The sequence below is a fragment of the Eurosta solidaginis genome, chromosome 2, assembly GCF_040869045.1.
Source record: "Eurosta solidaginis isolate ZX-2024a chromosome 2, ASM4086904v1, whole genome shotgun sequence".
NCBI lineage: Eukaryota > Metazoa > Arthropoda > Insecta > Diptera > Tephritidae > Eurosta > Eurosta solidaginis.
Window position 1 is genome coordinate 229,643,322 of NC_090320.1, and position 27,584 is coordinate 229,670,905.

Consider the following 27,584-nt stretch of genomic DNA (forward strand, 5'->3'; position numbering starts at 1 on the left):
TGTACAACATAACAAAAATCAAAATTGATGGTTTAACATAAAGTGCTTGAAAAGTGTATCAAGAAGTGGTATTGATAAAATAGCGCATTTTTTGTTATTTGATATAAAAGACGTTCACACAAGAATGAAATATTACCATACGTCATAGGAAGTTTCGGGAAAATTTGCAAAATTTACTTTACCATTGATACCAAAGAAAATTTGGGTTTCTTTATATGGAGTAAGTTTGTCTTAAAATTTAATTAAAATGTCCTTTTAGCCATGATAAGCTATTAAAAAAATGTTATAGTTACTCTTTGGTGCGACCAGTATATACAGTCCATCTTCTGTACAGTGAACTTCCATATAATGAATTTCTCCTTATAATAATGAAGAAGACACTGCTTTATCATACTACTTTCGGTGTATTTTTTTCTCCTTATAATGAATTCCTTTATAGTGAAGTTTTCTATATAATGAATAAATTTTACAGCTGGAAATTCAAACGTCATACGTTTTTGTCTCCATATAGTGAATTTTTTCAAATAAGTTTTCTGTTACAATAAATTACATGTATCTGCGTATTCCCAGAAGTATGGATAAACTGTAATAAGCGGAATACCAAAATTAAAACAAAAAGAGCTCAGCTATTGCAGTTTTATTCAGTGATTGAAGTTAAAATGACGCATGGAAGCAACATTTTGCATGAAAAAAAGTTATTAATCATTAACAAAGTCTATAAAGGGAGGACAAAAAAAAAGATATTGGTAATCAATTCGGAGTTCTTCCCAACATTTTATCAAATATTTTAAAGAATAACGAAGTGATTTTAAAAAATGTGGAGGATCTGGTAGTAAATACCAAACGCAAAAGACTTCGGCCTTGCCATTTAGAGAATATTGACGAAGCAATCCTGAAATGGTTAGTCGATACACGTGTTAAGAATATTCCTTTATCTGGACCATTATTGAAGCCAAATGACAAAGATTTTGCTAAAGCACTAACACACCACGAGTTTCAGGCAAGTACAGGTTGGTTAGACAATTTCAAAAGTCGGCATGGCGTTATTCAAAAGACTTTATGTGGGGAAATTGCTGACGCCAACATAGAAAACGTGATGCATGGGTAATGAACGTCTTACCGAGATTGATGGAAAATTACAATATTAACGACATCTTTAATGCCGACGAGACTGCTTTGGTTTTCAAATGCTTGCCAAATAAAACACGGGCATTCAAAAATGAGAAATGGTTTGGTGGAAAACAAAGCAAGGAGAGAATAACTGTCCTGGTGGGAAACAATATAACTGGATCGGAAAAGCTAAAATTGCTTGTAATCGGAAAGGCCAAAAATCAGAATAAGGGAATAAAATCTTTAGGTGTCGATTATGAGTTTAACAAAAAAGCATGGATGACCAGTGAAATTTTTACAAAATGGATTTTAAACCTCGACAAAAAATTTGGTGATCAAAACAGGAAGGCGTTGATTTTTGTTGATAACTGCCCTGCGCTCCCTAAGGATGTAAAAGACAAGTTGAAAAACATTCAATTCGAAATCTAAGCCTTGCATGCAATGTCTATGTTAACCCTGAAACAATTGCCAACTGTTGCCATTTGTGCATTGGGATGAAGAGGATATTCTTCAAATGTTGGATTTGGCTGCTTTACAGTCTTCATTTAATAAAGTAGCAAATATCGAATCATCGTTTGAGGACTACGTAAATGTTGATAATGGTGTGCAGACCTGGGACAACCCTTCCGAAGAAGGTATTCTCAGCTTTTGTTTATAGTCAAACAAAAATTTAATATGTAAATATTATTTCTACTTGCACATATTCAGATAACGATGAAGACGATTTGACCGTTGAAGAATTGGCAGAAACCGAGAAGGCATTACCAACGTTCAGACAAGCTACTTCATCCATTAACATAATTAGAACTTTTGTGGAGATGAGGAGCGACGTGCCGATTAATGTTTTTAACTCTTTACATGATTGGAGGCTTTTATTGAAAATGAAATATGGCAGACTGTAACTCAATCCAAACTAGACCTGTTAAATTTGAATTAGCATTAGTAATCAATTAATTAGATGCCTATTTTAATGGCCAATGATTATTTCAATTAATTTCCGAAAAAAGCAATAAAGCAATTACTAATTGATTACCATTACAAAAAAAATCAAAAAAAATCATGATTTCTTCAAAATCAAAAAAAATTTAAAATAATCAAAAGTAATTAAAATTATTACTTTTGATTATTTTTGTTTTTTCGATTATTTTTGAATTTTTTGTTTTTTTTTTTTATTATTTTTATTTTTTATTATTTTTCCGCTGTGGTGAAAGAAAAACTCTCGTTTATTGCATGCCCGGGACAATTTCTACATACAAGCACATTTTAGGATGCAATAGTAAATCGTGAGCGCTTACTGAGGCGAATATATACATACATGCAACATATAGGGCGAATGGTATATGAGGATTGATCTAAACATATTCTCCGGTAAGTATACACACCTGTGCATATTTTAATACACTCATTATATAAGATAATGTGGGATCGAAAACGGCGGTTTTTCTAATTGCCCAGACAATATGTAAAGAAATTTTGGATTCATAGGTGGGCGTCCAAAAGCTTTCATTTAGCAACAATCCTTTATGATTTCATCCTTAAGTCTAGCCAATTTTGTTATATCCAAAATAAATGTATCCATTATTTTGGATAACGTTATGGCTATGCACTGATTATTTTGTACATACAAGTACATTGGTGGATGTAACTGTATATCGTATCTAGGCATACCCACCTAAAAATTATCACGTCTATTGCAACAAACGAGAATTTTTCTTTCAACAAAGCGGAAAAATGATCCAAAAAATTTAAAAAAATCAAAAAAAATTTAAAATAATCAATTACTTTTGATTATTATTCATTGTTTTTTTTTTTTTTTTTAGTTTTGATTACTTTTGATTATTCTTGATTTTTTTCAATAATCGTAAAAAATCATGATTTTTTTTTTTTTTTTGATTACTTTTTTAATCAATTGAAAAGTAATCATAAAAAATAGAAACTAATGGCAAGTAATCATTAAATGGCGTTTAAAGAAAATAATCAATGGAACGGCTAATCATTACCATTAGTAATCATTATTTAACAGGTCTGATCCAAACTTACTGATTATTTTAAATAAAATTACAAAAATAAATCAAAGTTTCTATATAATGAAGTTTCTATATAGTGAAGTGATTTTCAGGTCCCGTGCGAATTCACTATAGGGAAGTTCCGCTGTACATAAATTTGTAGTTTTGATATGAATCTCCATGCAAGTAAGAAAAAAATAAAATTATTGCAAAAATTATGTAACATTCATATTAGCGATTTTGGTAGTCGGATGATTAATACCTTCGTTAAAAAATAGTTTAAATTTATATTTTAAGTGGAAACTAGTGAGAAATAGTCCTTGTTTGCATTTTTTAAATTCGCAATTCGAAGTTTCGATAAAAATTTGCAAGTGGAAGGGATCTGCATTAAAAAGTAAATTTTGGTGGCTAATTTTGAAAGTAATTATGACGCCTCAAGGAAACCCAAGTTTCATATTTCTTTTGAACACGTTTCTATAAGCTTGACTTGTATGTATGTATGTTAGGGCGGGACAAATTGTATGGGGGAAAAAAAACTTCAGGTGCACATCCATGGTCCTATGGTCCCATGGACAATATTGCTCAGTATGAGCCATAGATTCAGAAACTGGATGTGCATAAATAAACCAAAATCAAAATTTTGTCACTTGATTAGGGAGGCTCGAGATTCATTTCGGACCTATGGTCCCATGGGCAATATTACTCAGTATGACCCATAGATTCAGAAACTGGATGGGCATAAATAAATGAGCAACCTTTAGAAAAACTAACAGAAACCTAAATATCAAGTATTCACATAGTACCTATACATTAGGGCGGGTCAAATTGTATGGGTAAAAAACTTCAGGTGCGCATCCAGTTTTTGAATCTATGGGTCATACTGAGTAATATTGTCCATGGGACCATAGGTCTGAAATGAATTTCGAGCCTCCCTAATCAAGTGAGAAAATTGTGATATAAAATGTTCTAACAAAATTAGGGAGGCTCGAAATTCATTTCAGACTTATGGTCCCATGGGCAATATTACTCAGTATGACCCATAGATTCAGAAACTGGATGTGCCTTTTCAACAATAAATTTGACCCACCATAATGTATGTATGTAGGTCTGCTGTTTTTTGAGCCAAGTAATACATAAATGTTGCGTATACGCACCGTTACCCAGTCCTTTCAGGTGTTAGGGATATGTTTGCGTGTAATTGGTTGGTTGTGAGTTAAATAACGTGCGGCATAAACAATTTACTCGATTGTCAACTTAGTTTTCTTACAAGTTTATACATGTATATTTTTATTTCGCTCCCCTCTAATACACATATATTTTCACGTCACCATGATTATCAAATAATGTGTTTGAAAATTAATGTGGCCAAGTGTATTTTGTTCTTGTAATAAAATAAGAACTATAACTCATTGTGTACAAAACAAGTGTGAAATCTTATCCGTCAACTGCCTGACAGGATGTTCAATATGGCGGCGCATACGGTCGGTTATCTTTAGCGGGTGTTAGATAAAGATGCAGGATGGAACCACGATAGTAGCTTTAAAAATCGGGTAATCCAAATTATTTGTTATTTTTACGTCTGTGCTGATGATATCACACTTGTCTTATCCGCAATGCTATAACCTTGTCAGTAGATAAACTGATAAGCATGCCTACTTAAATGGGTCATATGTATTTTTCTCTCCCTTTAATGCGTTTTAGTATAATAACGAAAATTCAATTAAATACATATACAGCAGCGAATACGAAATAGCATTGCCAAATTTTAACAAATTTCGTGAATTATTATTTTCTTTGGAAGCTTTAGGAAAAAAGTTCTATGAATTTTGTAACTAAAACTATGCAAATAAATACCAAAATCTTTTCGAAAAACTCTCAATAATTCAGAAATTACGAAAATTTCGGCCTTTTTATGTAGAGTTTTCTGAATTTTTTTGAGTATGCAGTTTTGCAGCCCAATAAATAGGTATCTTAAAATTCGAATTAATTTTTGACAATTTTTTTCCGAAGTTTGTTACAATTCTCTTCCAATAAAAAATAAAGCGATGCGCCACTTCTTTTCAAAATAAGTTCATGCAAATAAAAAGCTCACAACTTTCGTAAAAAGTGTTCGAATTTTCGAAATTTTTCGAAAAGGTTGTGTAGATTTGTTTGCTTTGTATCAGTATAACAACAAATTATCGAAAATAATAAAATTAAAATTTAACTTACGAAACTTGATACCAATTCGTTCGCTGCAATTATAGAGTTCGCTACTGTATGTATATTAGACTGGGTCGATTTATTAACCGATATCGCGATACGATTGGGCTCAGGAAAAAAAGTTCCACTACGCATACCCAAAAAAAATAATTTGCGAGCCTACGAAATTTCATTTTTCTTAATTTTTTCGACTGATTTTTAAGGTTTTTTTATGACCTACTAAAAACATTTAATTTGGTTGTAAAATTTTCAATATACCCTGTAAAACTGTTATCGACAACGTTTTTAGTAGACATTTTTGGTTCGGGCAGGGTATACATATGAAATTTTTTTTAGTAGGTCATGAAAAAAAACCTTAAAAATCAAAGTCGAAAAAAGTCAAAAAAATTAAATTTCGCAGGCTCGAAAATTATTTTTTTGGGTATGCGTAGTGGAACTTTTTTCCTGAGCCCAAATCCTATCGAAAAGTCGATGGCGCGATATCGGTTAACTTTCGTCCATACAAATCGACCCACCCTAATGTATATGCAATTAATTATATTTAAAAAATAATAATAACATAGTTAATAGTATTTTGTTTTAACAGTTTGTAACTTACATCAATAAAATATTTAACAAATTGTACTTATAAGAGTTCAAAATACAATGCTACAATATACATAACTAAATACATATTACATTAAACTTTCTTTGTTATAACTGATACACATACATTTTTTTATCGCATAATTGTTTCATTATTCACTCAGCACGCTGAAATCAAAATTCAGTTGAAATTCACAACTTCATTATTCGAGGAACCCATATTTTTTTATAAATCAGCATTCTTTTTATAAATCAGCATTCTTTTTATAAATCATCAGACTTTTTAATTTAAATACATCGTTTAAATTGCAAATTTTTTGTAAGATGGAACGTTTTACTACCGCAGCTCGCACGGAAAATAAAAGTATCGAACTTTTTCGATTTTCTTGTTTGCATGCTTTCCGCTATTCATCTCAAATTTGTTTCATATCACTGCAACATGTGGACAAGAATTATTCAACGAAATATTTATTTTTTTGTTCTTGTAATGGCTGTTTTGCTGCTTTTCATGCTTTTTTTTTGTGGCATATAGTTGAGCAATATTATTTCCAAATGATTTAAAAAATATCTTCTTGCTAATTTGGACGAAAATCTGCTACGTTTTCTACAAGTTCCATTTTCTCCATATTTTTCAATGCAAGTAAGTTTTCTGTATTCCTAGCTCGCACTTTTTATATAACTGGTGATGGCGATAGTGTAGATCGTGTTGCCCTTGTTGGTGATTTTGTCGAAACGGCACCAGGTGATACACCATTACCTGTGGCACCACTAGCATGTAAGCGGAAAAGTTCACCAACGGTTATGGCCACTTGCACTGCTCCCTTACCTTCCAATACATCAGCAGCGCAGCAAATGAGGTTCTAAAGAAGATGAAGAACAAAGATTGACGATAAATATACACAAATATCAATAGTTATACAAACATGAAAGCTTTTACGCATATCATAAGTAATTCGAATTCAAAGGGAAAATCGAATACCATGACTGTCTCTCCAAACAAAGTGGGGATCATAACATCACCAAGTCAGCGAAACGTTTGAGCTTTAATTCGTTGCTTTTTGCTCATTTCTGTGTAAAGCCCATACAGTTTATCATTAAACCTCCTTCCATACCCACCATTGTCAGAACTTTTCTCTCGAATATTCCCAAAGCTTTCTGATCATCTCTCCACACCGTCCATGATTCCTACCCATACATCAGCGACTTGGGGAGCATGATTTTTTTCCATCGAGGACTAATTTTCAACTGCCTACTCAGCCCAAAGTAGCTTTTGTTGGAAAGAGTTATTTTCCATTTGATTTCTAAGCTGAAATTGTTTTTACTTTCGACTCTAGCCTAATCAGTCCAAAACGACGACGCATGTACAAGATAACAAAAGTTACACACACGTGTTTGCAAAAAGGAAGCGTTCGTGGCAATAAATTCAAGTTAAAAAGAATAAGCTGATACATCACAGAACTATCCGAGAATGTGATAAGCGAATAGTTCAGATAGATGAGCTTCTGGATTATTTCCGTATCCCATTCTCGATTACATATTTTTTTTTATCTGTTCTCATACAGCCCGCCTTAATAGCTAAATTGTCAAGCAGTATGAATAATTCTCTTCACCTTTTTTATTTTATTACATTTTATATTATTTTATTTTATTCTATTTTGATTTATTTGTTTGAATATATATCATAGACTTTATTTTGTTTTTTGTTTGCTTAGCACCCTTCGAAATTGATCTACATATATGCGCAGCTATGGCAGGTTGTCTGAAAAATTGTGTACTTACTATTCCAAAAACAAAATACAATTTTTCAAATTTAGAAAAATTAAAAAAATAACAATAATTATCATTAGAAAAAAGTTATTGTTCTGGCCTTGAGCTCGAATCGAACCTTGAGTTGTTTTATTTTGTTTTAATTTATTTTATTTTTATTAGTTTATTTTTATATGTATTCTAAAATATTTTAGTTAATTTTTTATGTTATTTTATTTCATTTTATTTTATTAATTTGGCTTCATTTTATTTTATTTGAATTATTTTATTATATTATATTATACTTTATTTTGTTTTATTTTATTTTATTTTATTTTATTTTATTTTTTTTTTTTAGTTTCCATTTTATCCCCATGTGAGAATTTATTTGTTTTATTTTATTGAATTTTACTTTATTTAATTTTATTTTATATTATTTTATTTTAAGTTGAAAATGTAAGTTTTTATGTAATTGGTAACAAGGGCAGTGGGCGTTATTTCCTAAAAACCCGCGGTCTTTATTTCCCTTTAGAAAAATAAATAAATCATCCCCCAGGCGGTCCTCTTACGTCTTGCAACAAAGCGATTTTCCATGTATAAACACAAATGAAAACACAAACAATTTGTATCAAAAGTTATTCATATATATATTCAGTTTTTATTAAATACAATAAATTTGTGGTTGTTGCTGCTCTTTTTTTCTTGAAATAAGCAAATTTTTAATCTAATAAATGCAATTGGCTGGTGTTGCAGTAGTTCATACGAATATACATATATGTATGTATGTATGAGTAATTAATGATTAGTATATGCTGTATTAAGTGTTTAGTGATTGTAATGTGAAGTTCGTTTCATAATTAGCAGAATTATAAAAATTGTACAAGGCAAAGAAACCAAAGAGAGAAGAATTTTCTTTTTCTTAGTTCATAAGCATTATAAAAACTATAATCATACATTGAAACCATAGTGAACTTAACATGAATCAAATTATCTACTTTTTTAATCTTTCTGTTGACGATTGGGTTGTATATTTCTTCAATTCAATTCACCTTTTTTATTTTCTAAATCGCAAAAACGATTTATTTTGTATATTAATTTAGGCCAATGTTTATTTAACTTTGTGGTTATTGGAGCTCGGCGGAAATATCCATCGCAACGCGTAGGAGAAAAAGAAAAAACTTGTGTTTTGTCTTTAAGTCATCGGCCGAAAAGCTCCAATAAGCACAGGATTTATTTTGTTTGAGTTGTTATTGTTGAACATGTAATAGAAAAATATGTCCCAGGGCAATGAGATGAGTTCCTGATTTTTTAAGTATTCAGAACATATTTCTCCAACTATCTTTCTCAAATTTTATCAATACAGCACGCGCTCGATAACGTGAACGCTTTAAAGCGTGAACACCCCAAAACGTGAACAGGCATTTTTGTGCATTGACTACTCTAAAACGTGAACAAACCCAAAAAGCTCTATAACATGAACAAATAAACGTTACAATTATTTGAATGTAGTTCACAATGTAATTCTGAAATTGGGGAATTATAAAATAGGCATTTTATTCGTAATTGCATGTAAGGAGTAAAATCTTTCAGTCGGGGTTTTGGTTTTGCAAAGAGTGTTTCGTCTTATGTTTTCTGGTGGAAATGAGTTCTAAAAACCCCGTGTGCTTGACATTAAAACAAAAGGCAGAAATTCTCGGCTTTTTAAAAAAAGGCTCATTTGTGACGATTTTAGCAAAGAAATTAACAATTTGTAACATTAAGCGAAAAAGCAAGTGATTTTAAAATGTGTAAACAACACGTATTGTGGACCTGGAACTAGAAAAACACTGCGTTCTTCAGAGTTGCCCAAAATGGAGAATCTCTTTATCGTTGGTTTATCCGAATGCGAGATAAAAACTGGCCAGTAAGTGCTGTAATGTTGAAAGAAAAGACAAGCACATTGCATGCAAAATTTAAAGAAAATTAAGCAAACTTCCTCGCTAGTGATGGATGGCTCCAAGGATTCAAGAAGAGGTACGGTGTTCGTCTTCTTAAAATATCAGGCGAAAAACTGTCTTCGCAACATCAGCTAGTGGGTCCGTTTAAAGAAAAACTTAAAGCTAAAATGGCCTAATTGGAGTTGTGCAACGATCAGTTATATAATGCTGATGAGTCGGGGTTATTCTGGAGACTTTTGACGTACGCGTCAAGTTTGGAGAAGAGAGCCCGAGGGGTAAAGTCCGAGAAGCAGGGAATCACGTTTTTATGCTGTTCAAACGCCACTGCATTCCATAAGCTTAAGCTTTTGGTAATTGGAAAGGCGAAGAATCCACGCTGCTTTAAAAACTTTCAGTGTCCCACCGACTATAAGAGCTCGAAATCCGCCTGGATGACGTCGGCTATTTTCCAGCAATGGTTTCATGAGTCATTTGTTCCACAGGTGAATATTCCTTTTAAGTTTTGTCCGATTTTTAATGTTAACTGGTTTTTTTTTAGGGTTACATCGTTTTTAAAGCAGAAAGTCTTACCAAATATAGCTCTCCTCCTAATCGACAACGCTCCTTCTCACCCATATGAAGCTGAACTGACAACGGAGAATGGGCAAATTTCGGCAATGTTTATGCCACCAAACGTTACTTCCCTCATTCAACCGATGGATCAGAATGCAATAAAAATCACTAAGTTGCATTACAGAAACAGCCTTCTAGCTTCAATAGCAGCGACAAAGTCTGAGTTGCTCGAGTCGTTGAAAAAAAATTACTTAAAAACAGCTATAAATCTTTAGGATGCGGCTTGGTTTCGTGTTGGTGAAGCAACATTAACTAAGTGCTGGAACAATATTTTAAATTTTGCTGTAAACAATGTTGATCCCGAAGATAATGTTCCGTTGGCGGTTTTAAAAGAAAAATGGGAAGCAGAACTTCGCACCTTGAGGAGCAACACCGTCGATCTCCTTAGTAGTTTAAATCCTGAGGTTCGTTCGTGTTCGCAGATATGCTCAAAGATATGTATGTGGGTTATTGAAAAAACTTTTTTTTTATTAAAAATTTCAGATTGAATTCACCACGCCATTCATGAATGAAACGAAGATATCGAGGAGGGCAATGCAGATGAAGATCATCAACAAGAGGACGAATCCGATGATGACAGCGTATCAGAGCAACTGGAGAAAATTAAGCCGACTGAAGTAGTTGAAATTTTCAGCAAGGCGTTAATATGGGCTGGACATGAAGACGTCGATCAAAATGATAAGAGTGTGCTAAGACGGTTAAGGGACAAAGCTGTGCTTCAAGTTTTAGAAAAACAGAAGATAAAAATAGATGACTGATTATTTAAATAAAACCATCGTATGCCTTAATTTTCAATTAATATGTAGAGAAAATAAGATTAAAATGTGAATTTAAATGCGAAAAAATATATTTACTTAGTCTTTTTGGGCATTCCAAAACGTGAACACTTTTGTTAACGTGAACTGCCTTGGTTTGAATTAGTTTACGATATCGAGCGTGCGCTGTATATGTCGAAATTTGTTTACGAGACTGGAGGTAGAACTCCGGCGCAAAAGAGTTAAAGATAATTAGTATTATGTATACAAGTTTGTTTGAAAAAGGACCTAGCCCAGAAAAGCGAGACATGCTCATTAGGGTGGGTCGATTTGTATGGGCGAAAGTTAAACGATATCGCGCCATCGATTTTTCGATAGGATTTGGGCTCAGAAAAAAAGTTCCACTACGCATACCCAAAAAAATTATTTTCGAGTCTGCGAAATTTCATTTTTTTTTCGATTTTGTTTTTTAAGGTTTTTTTCATAACCTACTAAAAAAATTTTCATATTGTAACGAACTTAGTGAAATTCCGCTTATTCCAAATCTTCTGCTAACGTTCGTATCGCTAAACTGTTGAATAAAAAACTTCAATATTCAATAATGCAAAAATGGTCTTTATTAGACTACTTTGAAAGTACTTCACAGCCAATAGCGTGCTTAAATCAAACTGTTTACGGACTACTCAGCTTCTGCTGCTTTTATAGTCTCTGCCCAAATGTCTAGACGTTTCTTCTTCCAGAATCCTTTACTTGGTCACCAGTCATACGCGCGTATAATTGTAGTGTGTAACCATATGCGTGTGTATATGTGAGCGAAGTAGTAGCTGATGATGGCATGCGTTTGTGAGTATCTCTCTGCTGCTTGTATGTATGTGTGTACATGATGATTAATTTGTTTACGTACATACAAGTGTAGCAGCTTCTTTTATTGTTGTTGTGGCTTTATTTACTCAGTATCAGATTAGTAATGTGAGTATCACTTAGTGTTACTAATATTCGTCACAATATGTATATGGAGTATACCATCCCATTTCAACCAATTTTGAACCCGACCCCTTTAGAATTGGCTGAAAGTTTTTCTTCTTTTTCTAGCTTACGAAAGACGTTTTTCAGAAGTTTTTCAAATTTTTTCATCCAACTCAAAAAAAGTTATGAACTTAAAAAAAAACACCGTTTTTGTTTTCAAAATGCTATAAATTTTTCAAAAATTGACCGTTTGGGATCTTTTTTTTTTTTAAATTTGTTTTTAAATGTCCTTTTCGGAAAAAATACAAAAAAATTTTAAAGGTTTTTTTTTTCAATTAAATAAAAAAAATTCTCGGCCCACTCCGGGATTAGTGGGGATGATTGCAGAATTGATTGAAGTTTTTTATGAGAAAAAAAGGGTGTAATTCGAAAAATCTCGAAAAACTGTAAAATTACAAAAAAAAAACGTTAAACATTTTTTTGAAATTTTTCCGAAAAGTACATTTAAAAACTATTTTTAAAAAAAAGATCCCAAACGGTCAATTTTTGAAAAAGTTATAGCATTTTGAAAACAAAAACGGTGTTTTTTTTTAATTCATAACTTTTTTTGAGTTGGATGAAAAAATTTGAAAAACCTCTGAAAACGCCTTTGGTAAGCTAGAAAAAGAAGAAAAACTTTCAGCCAATTCTAAAGGGGTCGGGTTCAAAATTGGTCGAAATGGGATGGAATACCCCATATGTATCATATGTATAAAAAATATTTATTAATTTTTTTTTTTTTTAAACTGTTATTGCCAACGTTTTTAGCGGACATTTTTGGGTGGGACAGGGTATATGTACATGATAATTTTACAATCAAATGAAAATTTTTTCACTAGGCCATGAAGTCAAAAAAAATGAAATTTCGCGGGCTCGAAAATTATTTTTTTCCTGAGCCCAAATCCTATCGAAAAATCGATGGCGCGATATCGGTTAATAAATCGACCCAGTCTAATGCTCATATTGCTTTATACGTTTGTTTTTGTTATTGTATTAGAGGAAAATTTACACTAGTATAAAGTATGAATGTTGGAGATTTCGAGTTTAATACTCTCGGGAGCTGAGCTGATGAAGAAGGGAAATTCAGAAACATGTCCTAGTAACCATCGCCGTTTATAAGCTTTGCAATTTTTCTCTAATAGCAATAACAAAAGCAGTTATTATATCACTATATTGTTATATTAGCTTTACTATATTTTTATGTATGTTACTCTTTTGTACAAAATAATAAAAAAAAGGTTATGCATACACACCAGCACCCGTATTTTTAGGTGGCACGGATATGCTTACGTGTATTTGGTTGGTTTTTAATAAAGTATCAAAGGGAATTTGTCGCTGAAAAATTGTAAATTACCTTATGTGTCCTACTTTAAAACATTTCAAATTTCAAAAAAAAAAGTCCGATATGAAAATAAAAGGGTTTTTTGACACCTCTGGTAGAGATTTAATAAATTGTAACAGTATAAGCTAAAGATGGCATAGTGATATAACTGTAGTCCTTGCTTTCGAAGCACGTAAATTAGTTAATTTTTTGATAAGCTTATTTATTTGGTTCCGTTTTTTTACCCTCCAAATATAATATAATGGTGTTTCTTCTTTTTTTTTTAAGAAAATTTTTATAACTGAGCTTATAATTATGAAACGGACTTTATATGTGAGTAAATTGGTATATGCCTGTTGGTATAAGTATGCATTATGTTTGTATGTATGTGCTGTAGATAAAATATATGTCTAGATATAAATGCAGCCGCATTGTTCAAACTACCTTCTTTTTCAAAGAAGTTTTGCCATTTCAGCAAAATTTGCGTAATTTTCTTAGTATATTCAGTATTTCAATACTCCCACAATTTATTCAGACCCTGTTTTATTTAAACCTAAGTAAAATAGTTACAGTGTTATAGAATTTTATGTGAGTTTGGTGATTAGTTTCGGTATTTTTTTGGTTTTTTTTTTTTTTTTTTTTTTTTTGTTAACGAAACTTTTTTTGTGAACTAAATAATTTAGGAATATTAGTGTATAGTTTTTGAAGTTTCTTGTATATGCGCTTTTTAGTAGATAGCATGTACAAATGTTTGCAAGAGTATAAGAATGTGGATAGTCAATCAATAGTTCATATGAAAATAGATTTCAATTTTTATCGCTGACTTCAAATCATAACAATGGAATGCTAGGTTGTAAGAGTTTAGTGAAGATGTTTCGTTATTTTAATTTTTTAAGAGAAAAATAGAAATTCGTTAGTTGTGTATTGAAACTCTCTTTTTTTATGTCCTTTAATTAAGTAATTTTTGTTTATTTTATTTTTGTTTCGTATTGCTTTGTTTTCTTTTTTATTATCATTTCTCTGAGAGCGAAACTGATTGGTGCAAGCTGTTGAGCTCACTTTTATATTTTAATCTAAGGCACTGTTTACGAATTATTGCTAAAAAAAATAATCGACTAAAACGAAATTTTTGAACACACTAAAACACAAGCAAACAGGTAACTTTTTCAAGTTTTGAAGTTAGCCTACAAAACATATGCACAGCAGCGAGCAGAAAAATAGCTGTGGAAATTTTTAACAAATTTCTTCAGTTAAATTCGTTTTGTTAATTTTTAATATTTTAGGCAAAAACTTTAGTGAGTGTTTCAGATTTTCATTTATATCAAAAAAAAATTCACACCTTGTATGAGTAAAAACTAAAACACCCTCCGGAAAAAATTTTCAATGCGAAAGATCTATAACTTTGTATTTTCTAGGGCTAAAATTAATTGGGAAACACACCTGCATTATTAAAAAAAAATTTAGAGGACTCAAAATAAAACAAATTATATTCTTTATAATATTATTTGTATTTATTCATTTATAGTTTTTTTTTTTATATTTTTTTTTTTTATTTTATTGTATGTTTAATGGTGTGTTCAATTTTACTTAAAATTTGTAAGAATTAATGAGCCTAACACCGTTAAAAATTAATTGTTTTTCAATTATTATAGGGTAGAAATGGGGTAAAACTGAAATTAGCAAAGAAAGCCAGTAAATGTTTCCTTCTTTCCAATTTTTCCAAAAAAAATAATAATAATAAAAATTCGAAATTTCCTCGAATTGTTCCTTTTTTTCGAAAAGGTTTTTGAAATTGGTTTGCATAGTTTCAGTTACAAAATTCATTGAAGTTATTTCATAATTTTGATAAAAATTACTTCTGTTATTTTTTGTTCGTTGCTGTAGATCACAGTTTAAGCAATATTGGAAAAGTGGGTACACCAGTTCGCACCACACACTGGAAGAAAAATTCTCGAATATTTACAGAATCAATTCCGGACTGGTTCGCCATTTTTTTAAATTATAGCAGAATTATTTTGAGCATATAACAGGAAGTATTTCGGAGCTACTTTGAAATCATTTCGAGGCCAGTTTGGTGTTGTTTCTGGGATAATTTTGAGTATATTTCGGGAATATTTCAGGGTAATTTAGAATTATATATATATTTTTTTTTTTGCTTTCTTTTGGAGCTTTTTAATTAAAACCATGGATTTTTTTAGTCCTACGCGTTTCGACACACGTTCGCTTTTTCATTACGGTGATGTTCAACATTTATTATTCAAGTTTAGAATCACTTCGGAATTGGTAATTTTTTTAGATATCATTTTGATACTATTACGGAATTACAACCATGAGACTATTTGAATATAACTTCGGGAGTTCTTTCGCGATAATTTAAGGACCGTTTCGCGACTGTTTTAAGGATCATAGTGGGATAATTTCAAGTCTATTCGAAATTGTTAAATTGTTTATCTCTTATCTCAGTTGTTATTTCGGAATTATCTCCGTAACATTTCGGAATTGTTTTTATTGTCATTCTCCGATTGCTTGGGAAAATTTCGAGATTATTAAAATGTTTTGGGAACTATTTCGTAATTGTTTTTAGAGGTATATCAGGACTGTTTCTGAGAGCTGTTCCTGCCTCCCCCTCCCCATGGGAATAGTTTTTTAAACGTTATGACTCTGAATTCATTTTGACTAGTAATATTTTTTTTTAAAACCACAAACGAAATTAGAATATTTTGACTAAGTCAATATTCGAAAAAAAATTTAATTGATACTTAAAAAAAGTGGTTATTTATCGGCCCTTATTTTCCATACTCCCATCTTTATTTCCGTTCACGATAAATGTACTCTTAAGAGATTAATCAAAAAAAAATAAAAATAAATGTAAGGCGCGATAACCTCCGAAGAGATCTAAGGCCGAGCTTCTCTTCCAATTTGCGTCGTGCTCCTCTTGATTTTCCCTACAAATTGGCCGGACGGGACCTACATGTTTTATGCCGACTCCGAACGGCATCTGCAAGGCAGATGAGTTTTCACTGAGAGCTTTTCATGGCAGAAATACAATCGGAGCGCTTGCCAGACACTGCCGAGGGGCGATCCCGCTTAGAAAAATTTTCTTCTAATTGAAAAATCTTATTTCTAAAATTTTGATGTTGCTTTGCCCGGGAGTTGAACCCAGGGCATACGGTGTGATAGGCGGAGCACGCTACCATCACACCACGGTTAATCATGTATGGAAATTTTCGGATTCTCTCCCATATTGATCTTGTACAGCAGTGACCACGAAAATGGCAGTGTCAATTTTTATCAAATTTCATCAATTAAATAAAACGGTTGTAAGCTTAAAAACTTAGAATTTTTTTTTACTTTCGATAATTGAAGACAAACTTCTATGAATTTATTTATTAAAACTATGGAACCCAATATCACAAGTGGTTTCCAACAAATTCGAAAATTTCGAACCTTTTATATTTGGTATTCTCTGAATTTTGTTTTGCATACAGCTGAGAATTTTGAGGAACCTATAACGTATACTTTGTGGGACTATAAATGAAAAAAATCGAAAAAGTTATGAGAACTCCAGGTTAAAATTCGAAATGGCCGTACAATCTTTGAAATTTTCGTAAAAGTTTCTCAAATTTTTACCAAAAACAAAAAACACTTTTTTGTTATAAATTATCGAACATAAAACAAGAAGAGTTTTTTGGAGGAGTTTTTTCAACTACAGATATGTTATGTTCTCTACAGTACAGTAGTTTTGTCAACATTAGCATATTTTCAAACCAAAAAATAAACGTCTATTAAGAGAATATAGTTTTGCTACTAACTTTTTTTAATAAACACCTAACAGTTCACACCTATTTAGACTTCTTTTTTTACTTGTTTGTTAAGATAAAATTATTATAAATTTCGCAATCAAGTGTTATGATTTGAGTTAGCCATCTTTTTGTGCAACTAATAGTATAGTTCTTCAAAACTCTTACATTACTTTATTTCCATTTTTTTGTTTTTAATTTAATTCCTCAAATACTATTAGTAATTGTGTATATATGCGCTGATTAATTCCATTTGAGATTACTTCATATGCATTTACAACTTGTGTTTTCAATAAATTGGCCACCGATTAATCCCTGCTTCATTTATATATAATATAAAACCTCAGTTTACGCAAACCAACATCTACTTTCTATATCTTATATGCCATACTTAAATTCGTTACTACCCAGCTATATTAAACTTGCTTACCTAACCTTTCAATACTTCCTCCGGACTGTCGAACCTACTACTTTTCGCTTTCTAATCGTTATACTAAAATACATTCTATATAGCCAAAGCTCACTTTCGCAGCGTTTAACAGTATATTCGATTTTTTAAGCCTGACTTATTTTAAGGTATTCATAAATTATTGGTTGGTACCAAATTATTTTACTAATAGTATATAAAAGCGGTTGCTAGCTACATACGTATTACAAACATATCATATACAATATAAAAGCACTGGAATTTAAGCTTCGGTTGGTTATATATATATTTCGTATATAATTTTTACTTTAGTATAATAATTGGTTTACTAGTTTCTTGATAGGGTCTTGCTAAAAGTAATTCATTCGTTGTTAATACAATTTAATAACCTTTAATTATAATTATTTTTTAATTATTTACAGTTGTGAGCACGAAAATAGCAGCAAAAATTAAAAAAAAAATATTTTTAATTGTTGTACTCCTTCATTTATTGTCGTTGGTTTCAGAAAAAGTTTACATTTGTACATTTCAAATTCCAAACTTCAAAACCATTTTCGACAAATTTCGAAATTTCAAAAAGTGTTCCAAAATTTTCATAAAATTGCAAAACAATTTCGAAACCATTTTCGAAAAAATCTGACGTTGGAAAAATGTTTTCCAAAATCTCGCAGTTTTACTTAGAATTGTCATGAACTTTTAGGGTTTTGCTAATTTAATTTATCGAAGTATTTCAAAATTCGCCCTGATTTTTTTTAAAGCGAAGCTTCAAGAAAGTTTCGAAATTAAAAGTGTTTAAAAATCTAATAAATTTCGAAACTTTTCCAAAAATCATTTTATAAAAATTTTGAAATTAAAAGGGCTTACAAATCTACTAAATTTCGAAACTTTTCCAAAAAACATTTTCGAAAAAACTCATGTTCGAATAATGTTTCTTCTCGAAGTTTTACTTAAGAGTTGTTATGAAGTTTTTGAGTTTTGCAAATTTCACTTATCGTATTTCAAAACAAGCATTGATTTTTTTACAACAAAACTTCAAAAACGTTTTAGAAAAGGTTCGAGTGTCTAAAAAATGTTTGAAAATCAACATGCAAACTTCGAAACTTTCTCAAACCAATCTTCGAAAAAATTGGACTTTTCCCAAATAGTTTAAAAAGTGTTACTAAATCTCCAAGTTTTACTTAGGATTGTCATTAACATTTTGAGTTCTGCAAATTTAGTCCAGTTCGAAGCATATCAAAATTCGCATCGGTATTTAAAACACCATTCGAAAAAAATTTTTTTTAATCAAAGCGAATTATTAGAGACAAATTGAAATTGTTTTGAAATCTTAATCTAAATCTTAATATAAATTTTTAAACACTTTTCGAACTTTCCAATTTTTTTGAAAATGTTGTTTGAAGTTTCGTTGTAAAAAAAGTCAACATGAATATTTAAATACTTCGCTTAGCTTAATTTGTAAAACTCAATTATAGATTTCAAACTGCATAATCAAAAAGTGAAAATTTGGAAGATTTCATAAGTATTTGTAAACCCTTCTCGAATTTTATAGAAAACCTTTTTTGATATTGATTAAATTCATCCTTTTTTATTTTCGGTAATTTAGGAAAAAACTTCAATGCACCTTGAAATCGAAACTATGCAAAGCAATCTCAAAAACGTTTTCTTAAGAATTCGAAAAATCGAGGAAACTTTTAAGAAAATTTCGAATATTTTATTAAGAATGCTATGCATTTTTTTGAGTATGCAGTTTTGTAGCCTAATCAAGTTTAGTCTAACAGAGTATAAGTTGTTGGAAGCTGAGATTTGTTTTCATAGTTTCAGTTTTTGTATTCATGGAAGTTTCTTCTTAAACTATGGAAATTTTCGTGGACGCTGCTGTTGTTTTCGCTATACAAAACTTTTAAATGTTTCCCTAAAATCGACGAAACTAAAGAAAAGAAAAAAATTAATCGATAAAATTTGTTAATAATTCTGTTGCTATTTTCGTGTTCACAGCTGTATTACAAATTTTTATTTCTACAGTACCAAATTGGGTTGTTTTCAAAACAGTTTACATTTTCCAATTACATGTTAGTTTTAAGTTCAGTCCACATACTCAATATAATATTTGTAGTACAAAAAAAGTATGTATTCTTTATTTTCGAATCTTCAAAAGCATTCACTACGAAATTTAAAATGGTGGGTAAAAAATTTTATTCAGTTAGGGTTAAATAGTATTTTCGGTTTTCATTAATGGGAATTCATTTTAAAAACGGCAAGTTCAGTTTTATTAATGTACGTCAATAGAATCAAGCGCAAATTATGTTTCGATCATCCATTCATAAGATTTAAACAAATTTTTTAGTCATTTTTATTTGAATTAATCAATTGGATTCAATAAATTTATACAATTGAATTTAATTCAGAATACAATTTTTATTCTATGTGCCTCAAGCGATAAGATCAGAAGTGCGACAGTTGTAGTTTACAAATAATTCCAATTGCGATTATTGTAAAAATGTGGCACTTCAACTAAATTTATCGTAATAGTAGATAGTTGCAGTCGATTGCAAATATAATTTATAACCAAGCTTTGCTCTGAAACTATTCTTATTATTATTACCCATCTTATTTTTACGCATACGCATTATATTTTCAAAAGAAAATTTAATTTTCTTGCAGCTTGGTTTTAATACTTTTAAACTTTTATATCGAAATAATTTTTTTTCGAATTTTATCAAATGTGCAAACTTTTCGCTTGAAGCTTAAATACTTCGAACTTTTTTTCGAATCAAAATAACTTTACTACATATTTTATTCGTTTTTTTTTTTCAGAGAACGAGATACTGTGATTGCTGTCCGCAGTTCGATAGTCGATACAAGCCCGCTAGATAATTCAGTTCTATAATGTTTGAATAAAGTATTTTTTTTTTGTATTTAAAAAAGGCTTTTAGTTGGATTCGGATATGCCTCAAATTCTTTGCTGAAAAAATCATCATTTAAATATTCAGAAGCGCATTAAAAGTTCGAAGATAAGTAGTTTGATAGGTACTTTCGAAAAGTTTCTATCGAACGTTACGTTCATTCGGCCTGGCCAGAAATCCGATACGACTGATACGAATGACTCTTATACCGACATCAGATTGTTCTCTAATGTGTACTTATTTTTATGACAATAGCCGTGTTTTTTTTTACACACGTATACGTTTCGTTAGGGTATAACATATAGCTGAATCAGTCGCGATGAATTGTGGGCACACATAGAATACATAGAATTAGTGTAGAGGGTGAAACAAAGACATATTTCAGTTACATCTGAGTATAGTGCGTATTGAAATTTAGTAGGACAAAATTTATGCGCAGCAATTTCAGAGGTGTATTTAAAGTTTGTCGCTTAGCAGTCCATATAAAGTTTAAGCGTAAACGGATATACGCTCGTTAAAAAACATGGCCAATATAATTATAAATAAAATTTAAATTGTATTAAAGTTTTGTTTTTAGTCTTAGTGTACGTTTCCATGTTTTCCGACCATGTAATTGAAAGCTCGTTTTATTTTCCATATTCATTTCAATACCATTACGTGTTCCGACTATTGTTTATGTTCTCGGATTATTATTTGAATAAATAAAAGCCAGATGTTGGAAAATATTTCGGAAAAAGAAGTATTGCGATATTCAACAAATAGTTTAATACATAAAATCGACAATTCGTTATGCGACAATGCGCATGTTCGAAAATATTACAAACACGAATTTCGATATTCGAAATATGTTTTAATATTCCAAAAATGTGTCAATAGATATGCGAGAATTTTTCCAAAAAATTTCGCATTATTCGAAAAAGGTTTCAATTCTCGGTAAATACATTCATAAAGCTATGTTTATTCACAAGAAAGATTTAAAAAAAAAAATTTTTAAGAATTCAAAAAAATAAAAGTATTCAAATATTCGTTTTTTTTTGTGCGAGTAATAGTTTCCAAATCTATTTTACGCCATAAATGTATAACTGCCCCATATTTCCAATAAAGTGCAGAGCAAACTTGCACAAAAATTCAGAATAAACGATTTCTCAAACTGCTTTGACTGATCTGCTTTAGTCTCAGTTTCAAAAAAAAAAAAAAAACGTTTATTTGGGATGCATTTGAAACGGCCAAAATTACTTCGAAAAGGGCGAAATTACTTTTTTACTTGTGGCTCAATCTTAAAAAATGGTTTGGTCGTGATGTTTGAACATTCGAAACGATGGAAAGTCCCTTCAAAAAGCAAATTTGAGCCAACATTCTTTGAAATTGAGTTACAAAAGACTGGCTTAAGGGTAATCGATTTTGTTAGTCAGTTAAAATTTGCATTTTTTGCATTTCGCTGTACAGTTTTAAACTCTTAACTTAGATATTCATAAATTTTGTAAATGTGAATATAAATTCTAAATATTTTGTACAGTAAGATATAAAATTTTAATACTTAAGAAGTCCTAAATAGTACATACTTATTTAATTCTGGTCTCATGAATACACGTTCTTTGCAAAATTTAAATAAAACTTTAAACATGTTTTTGGGCCGTTTATATTTGCGTATTATTTTTTTTTATAAATAATTATTTTTTTTTTGGAATTACATTTTTTATTTGTGTTGTATGTACTTTCGAAATAAATACATACTCTAAGTTAAGTCTTTTGGGATTAGGCGTATAAAATTTTTAATATACATACATACTAAATCGCTTATATAGGGGGTAATACATATATATACGTATATTTTACGCGTTTAAAAAAAAGCTTGCGTTTTAAAGTCTATACAATTTCTTTTGGTTTGTTGTTTTTGTTTCGAAATGCACTATTAAGTACTTCTATGCAAAAAAAAGTGGCAGCCTCTGCTAAGTAAAATATGCATAACAAAATCTTAAAATTAACTTAAACTAAAATCTTTTTAAGATGAAAAAGAGTGGAAATTCTAAAAAAGAAACCAACCATTATTGTAACTTGTCCCCCAAAGTATGCGATCTTAACAAAATTGTACAGAGAATTGTTAAAATACCGTATGTAATGAGTATGCCTAAAAGTATGCAACACCTTCTAGATATGCCTCTAACGTAACATACGATTTTTCATCATGTACATTGTACATACTATATGAAGATTTTCCTTCATCGCTTGCCAAATTTGGTTTGCTGATAAGCCGGCTTAGTCGTTGAGACATCTTCGCTCGAAAGAGAAATGGCACTGAAGATGGGACCAGTTTGTTGACAAGCCAAATTTGTTAGGGCTAAAAATTTAAATCACATGCACAAAATACATTTTTTAACCGATACCGTCCGATTCCAATTAATCTGTCGGACTTTGTGTATTTCTCTTTAGTTTATAGTAAAAAGAATACCTTCAGAAGCATTATTTATTTTAGCATACTTTGAGGTGTTAGTTTTTTATAAATAGATACCCAGATTCAAAATCGGACAGCACGTTTTCATTTAAAAAATTATCTCATTTCGATGTCTCCAAAACTTGGAAAAAATTCCGCTGAATAAGGCGACTTTGAAATCAATGATTTTTAGAATTATATATATATTTTTTTAATTTTCATATAACTGAATCAAAAAAAATTTATTCGAATCATATTAGGAAAATTTGCTGACCAATTATTCTATTCATCTCTAATACGTACTTCAAAAGTTGGCTTTAACTCATAAAATAAATTATGAATACATATTATCTTCTTTTAATGAATATAACTAAACTTTGGATTCAAACAACAAAAAAGTGTTAAAACTATAACTGTTATATAAATAATGTAAATCATCAATCAATCATTGCATTAGCCGTTTTCTTTACAAATTCCAAAACTAAGATAATTAAGGGTTAAATTATGTTAAAGATTAAATTATGAAATAAATCAAATTTTTTGTGAATAAATTAACAACAATTTCTTATATTTAAATTACATATTATTACGTAGTTATTTTGGAATCAGTTGCCACTGGAAGGTGCTTCCTCTTTTTCTTTTTAAACTTTTCTCTCGTCTTATTTCTTATAAATATTTTTTTTAAGTTGGTATTATGTTTTTTTCTTTAATTTTACTTCATATATACAAATGTGAAAAAATATTCAAATTAGTTCGCACGCTATCCTGCGGTCGAGTTTTACTTTTTCTTTGTTTTTCGTGATGGAGCTTGAGCAATACAACTTCGAAAAATTTTCGAAACTGAAATTAAAAATTTGTTTCCTAATTTTATTCCTGGGAAAACATTTTAATTTGTTTACTTATTTAATTTTTAGTCTTTAACCTTTAAAACCTTGTCAATAAATAAATAATTTATGCATATCTTCGAAATTGAAACATAAAAGGTGGTAACCTTTAAAGCCTTGTCGATAAATAAATAAACTAAACATATCTTCGAAATTTAAACATAAACGTTGGTAAGAACCTTTTTCGAAGCAAGACTTTGTTTAACGTTGCATTTTCATGAATAGAGTTGGCATGTGTTTTTTTTTTTTTTAAGTGTATAAAATTTATTGGTATTTTATGGGTTGATTTTTCAATCGTCATCCTGATAATGTCGATAAGCTAAATGTGGAATTTTAAAGTTCGACTATTTTCGAAGTAAACTTGTTTTTAAATTTTTTAGTGTGGTTTTACTTCATTTAAAAATATAGAGCTTCAAGTTATATTGGATGTATGTTTATTCCATTTTACGTGTAATCACCGTACCCTTAAATGTGGAACTTCGAATTGTATTCGAAGTAAACTTCTTATGAACTCTGTTGCAATTATTTTTATTTCACTACCTAAGAAATATCTGTACCCTTAAATCTGGAATTTTAAAGTGCGAATATTTTTTTCGAAGTTCGATTAGTCGAAACAAAAATTTTTGCAAGTAAACTTTTTATTTTTATTTTTTTTTTTTTTTTTTTGCAAGTAGCTATTTTTTCAAAATGAAGATAAACATTAAAAAGAGAAAATAAAAAAATCGAAAAAAAGTTCGAAAGTTCATGTCATCTCTGTACCCTTTAATGTGATATTTCAAAAGTTTAATTCTATTTTAAGTAAACTTCTTTTAAGCTTTTTGGTGTGCTTTTTAATTCGTTTTCTAGTTGAACTATACCCGTTAATGAGGAGTTTTTAAATACGGTATTTATTCGAAGTTTGAATTTTTCGAAGTCAACTTTTTTTGGATATATCTCTACTATCCACAGTCTTATAGTACGAAATATATATTGGCCTCAATGTTTGGGTAAAAAAGGAAAACAAAGTTAGTCCGTACAAAAGTTCAGAATTTCGGTTTAGTTTTTTGGCCGTTTTCTCGGTAATTTTTATTCCTTTAAATGTTGAATTTTGCAATTCAAATTTTCTCGGAGTAAACTTCTTAACATTTTTTAGTGTGGTGTTTATTTCATTAAATGTGGAATTTGAAAGTTCAAATTTAATTCTAAGTTTGATTTTTTCGAAGTTAAGTTTCTTCTTCATATATCTTGGCTATTTTGAACAGTTATATGTGGTATTGTGTTAAATTCATATTCATAAATTATAGTTAAAAACTTCAAGTTTCGAGTTTTTTAAGTAAAAATGACTGGTCCTTTATGGACATTATCTAAGTATATTTTATTTATTTAGTTAAGGTAAACATGTTTTGAAATTTTCTTGGTTTTTTTATTCCACTTTCTCAGTAACAGCTATACCTTTGAATTTAGAATTTAAAAGAACGGATTTTTTCGAAGTTCGATTTTGTTCGAAGTAAAATTTTTTTTTGCGAAGTTCGAAGGAAAATTTTTTATTAAGTTTTTGATATATATTATACTTTTTCGCTAAAGGTTGAAGTTGTATTGTGTAATTTTTTTATGATCGTTCTAAAAAAATACTTTTCAACAAGAAAAGCTCGACCACAGAAGTTATTCAAAACATAAAATGATTTTATACGTATGTATGTACGTACAAAAAATCGTATACAAACATATATAAACAACTTACAAAATAAGACAACTTTATAAAAAAGCTTTTAAAGCAAAAGTGGCCTTTCAAATATTTGTCCATAATATTTTACCAAATAACTACGAAGAGCATGGTATACTCTAACGTAATTACAAAAAAACTTTATGTTTAAACTATATAAAGCAGTGCGACAAACTGCAACTTCCTAAAGCCGCGCATCTACTATCCGGGTAACGGAAAGAATACTAGCAGTAGGAATGTAACAATAAAGACGCATGACAATATGATTGTTAGCACATGTGAATCATGCTTCAGCAAAAAGGATGTGCCTGCCACCTTTTGTGCTGCAGCACCACCATCACCAAGACCGCCAAACATATTTTCCGCCTCCCATATCTTTTCGCTGCTACTTAACAATTTGTCATCGTTTACCTCAACCACACGATAAATACTAAAAATATTATTATTACAAGGCTTTATTGTTTGTGTTGTTGTTGTTATTGTTGTTGAGGTTGTGGTTGTATTAACAGTAGTTGTGTACTTTGTTCCTTTGGAAGATGATGTGCTGCTATTAAGGCTACCATTAAGACTTGTATTTGAAGCTGTTGTCATCGCTGATTTGCCAGCAGCAGATGAATGTTCGAAAAATTCGATGCGCTTGGAAACTATTGGCAATGGCTCTTCGATTGTAGCAGTTGACTCCTGTTTTTGTAGCGTTGTTGATAGATCGATAAGTTTATATTTATTAGCACCGCCATCTGTTACAGCACGACTTTCGACTTTCAGCTTGAGTTCCTCATTGAATGTAGGTTTTTCGTTAATCAGTTGATAGCCGCCGTTGGTGCCCCCTCCGCTAACGCTACGGCTGCTGCCGTTGTTACTGCTGCCACTGAGGGTACTACCAGCAAGTCCACCAACAACACCACCAGCACCACCACCAATCACTTCACTTTCTGTTTCTACAATCGTTTGCAGCATACATTGATTGTTATTCACATGACCGTAATTGATACAAGAGTTGTTAGGCGTGGAGGAGAGTAAATTAAATTTTATTTTTTGAAATGTCTTTAATTTAGCGTGACGAAAAAAATTGGTAACATGATTGCTATTGATGCTTGTATCGATCTGTTGTTGCCTTCCATTGACAGCTGTGTCCAGTTCATCTCTATCCTCTACATCAGCGCCAACGCCTTCGTCAATATCATCGCTATCAAATTCGTTTTCAATCTCATTAACACTATTATATATGTCACGATTATTTTCCACATCATCACCATAATTAACACCAACACTATCACCACCAACAACACCACTACCACCACCGTGTCCATTCGTTAGCACGGTTACATCAAACTGACATTTTGCACTCAAATTAAATGTAGAATTGTCTAGGCCAAGCGTATGCAATGTTGTTGTTGTAGTTATTGGCTGCTGCATCTGTTCTTTGGTGCAGGTTGCAGTGAGTTGGTGCTCATAAGCGTGCTCAATTCCATCACCGCCGATACGCTGATAATCGAGAAATTTTTGTTGCTGCGGTAGTTTTCTCTTCTGCTCTGGTTTTTGTTGTTTTTCTCCTTCTTGCTCTCCACTTCTCTCTTGCTGCTTTAATTTCTCTTGCTGCCGTTGCAACTTTAATTTCAATTCATATTGTTGTTGCAAATTTCGTATATTTTGATGATGTGGATTATAATCCAAGGCAATTAGCGCCGAAACTGTTTTCAAAACAGCTGATGGATTTGGCAAATTTTGCGTGTATTCATTTTGGGACCTGTTGTTGTTGCTATTATTAGCAGTTGTGCTGTTATTGCTGTTACTGTTGTTATGGGATCCATCATCGGAGGAGGGGGGCACAATATCTGCACAGGAGCAAATCAACTCCTGCAACCAACACCAATAACAGATTTTTTGTTTGCATTTAGACCATTTTAGACAAATGTAGGTAATATAATTTAAGGGGTATTTAATTTTTTTTTTTTTTTTATGGAAAAATATTTTACATGGTGCGGGTTTAATACAAAATAAGATGTGAGTTAGTTTACAGTAAATGGTTTAATAGCTTTGAAAATATGTACACATTGAAGGTGAACAAAATTACTAGAACTGTAACATACTTTTAGGCGCAAATTATTTTTTTTTTATTCCTACTTCAAGCCAATTCAGCTTACGTCGAATCTTCCCA

General features: G+C 30.7%; 1 protein-coding gene and 1 pseudogene across 2 annotated transcripts in view; one reads left to right on the forward strand and one right to left on the reverse strand.

The window, feature by feature from the left end:
* Window positions 1-8,557: 8,557 nt before the first annotated feature.
* Window positions 8,558-27,584, reverse strand: part of Lrch (Leucine-rich-repeats and calponin homology domain protein) — a 126,173-nt gene continuing 107,146 nt past the window's right edge. For both annotated transcript variants that reach the window (XM_067767208.1, XM_067767207.1), the window contains exon 10: window positions 8,558-27,283. In XM_067767208.1, the coding sequence (XP_067623309.1) occupies window positions 25,628-27,283 (1,656 nt within the window). In that variant the 3' untranslated portion in view covers window positions 8,558-25,627. The remainder of the gene's footprint in view (window positions 27,284-27,584) is intronic.
* On the forward strand, window positions 9,593-10,413 carry LOC137241821 (jerky protein homolog-like; annotated as a pseudogene).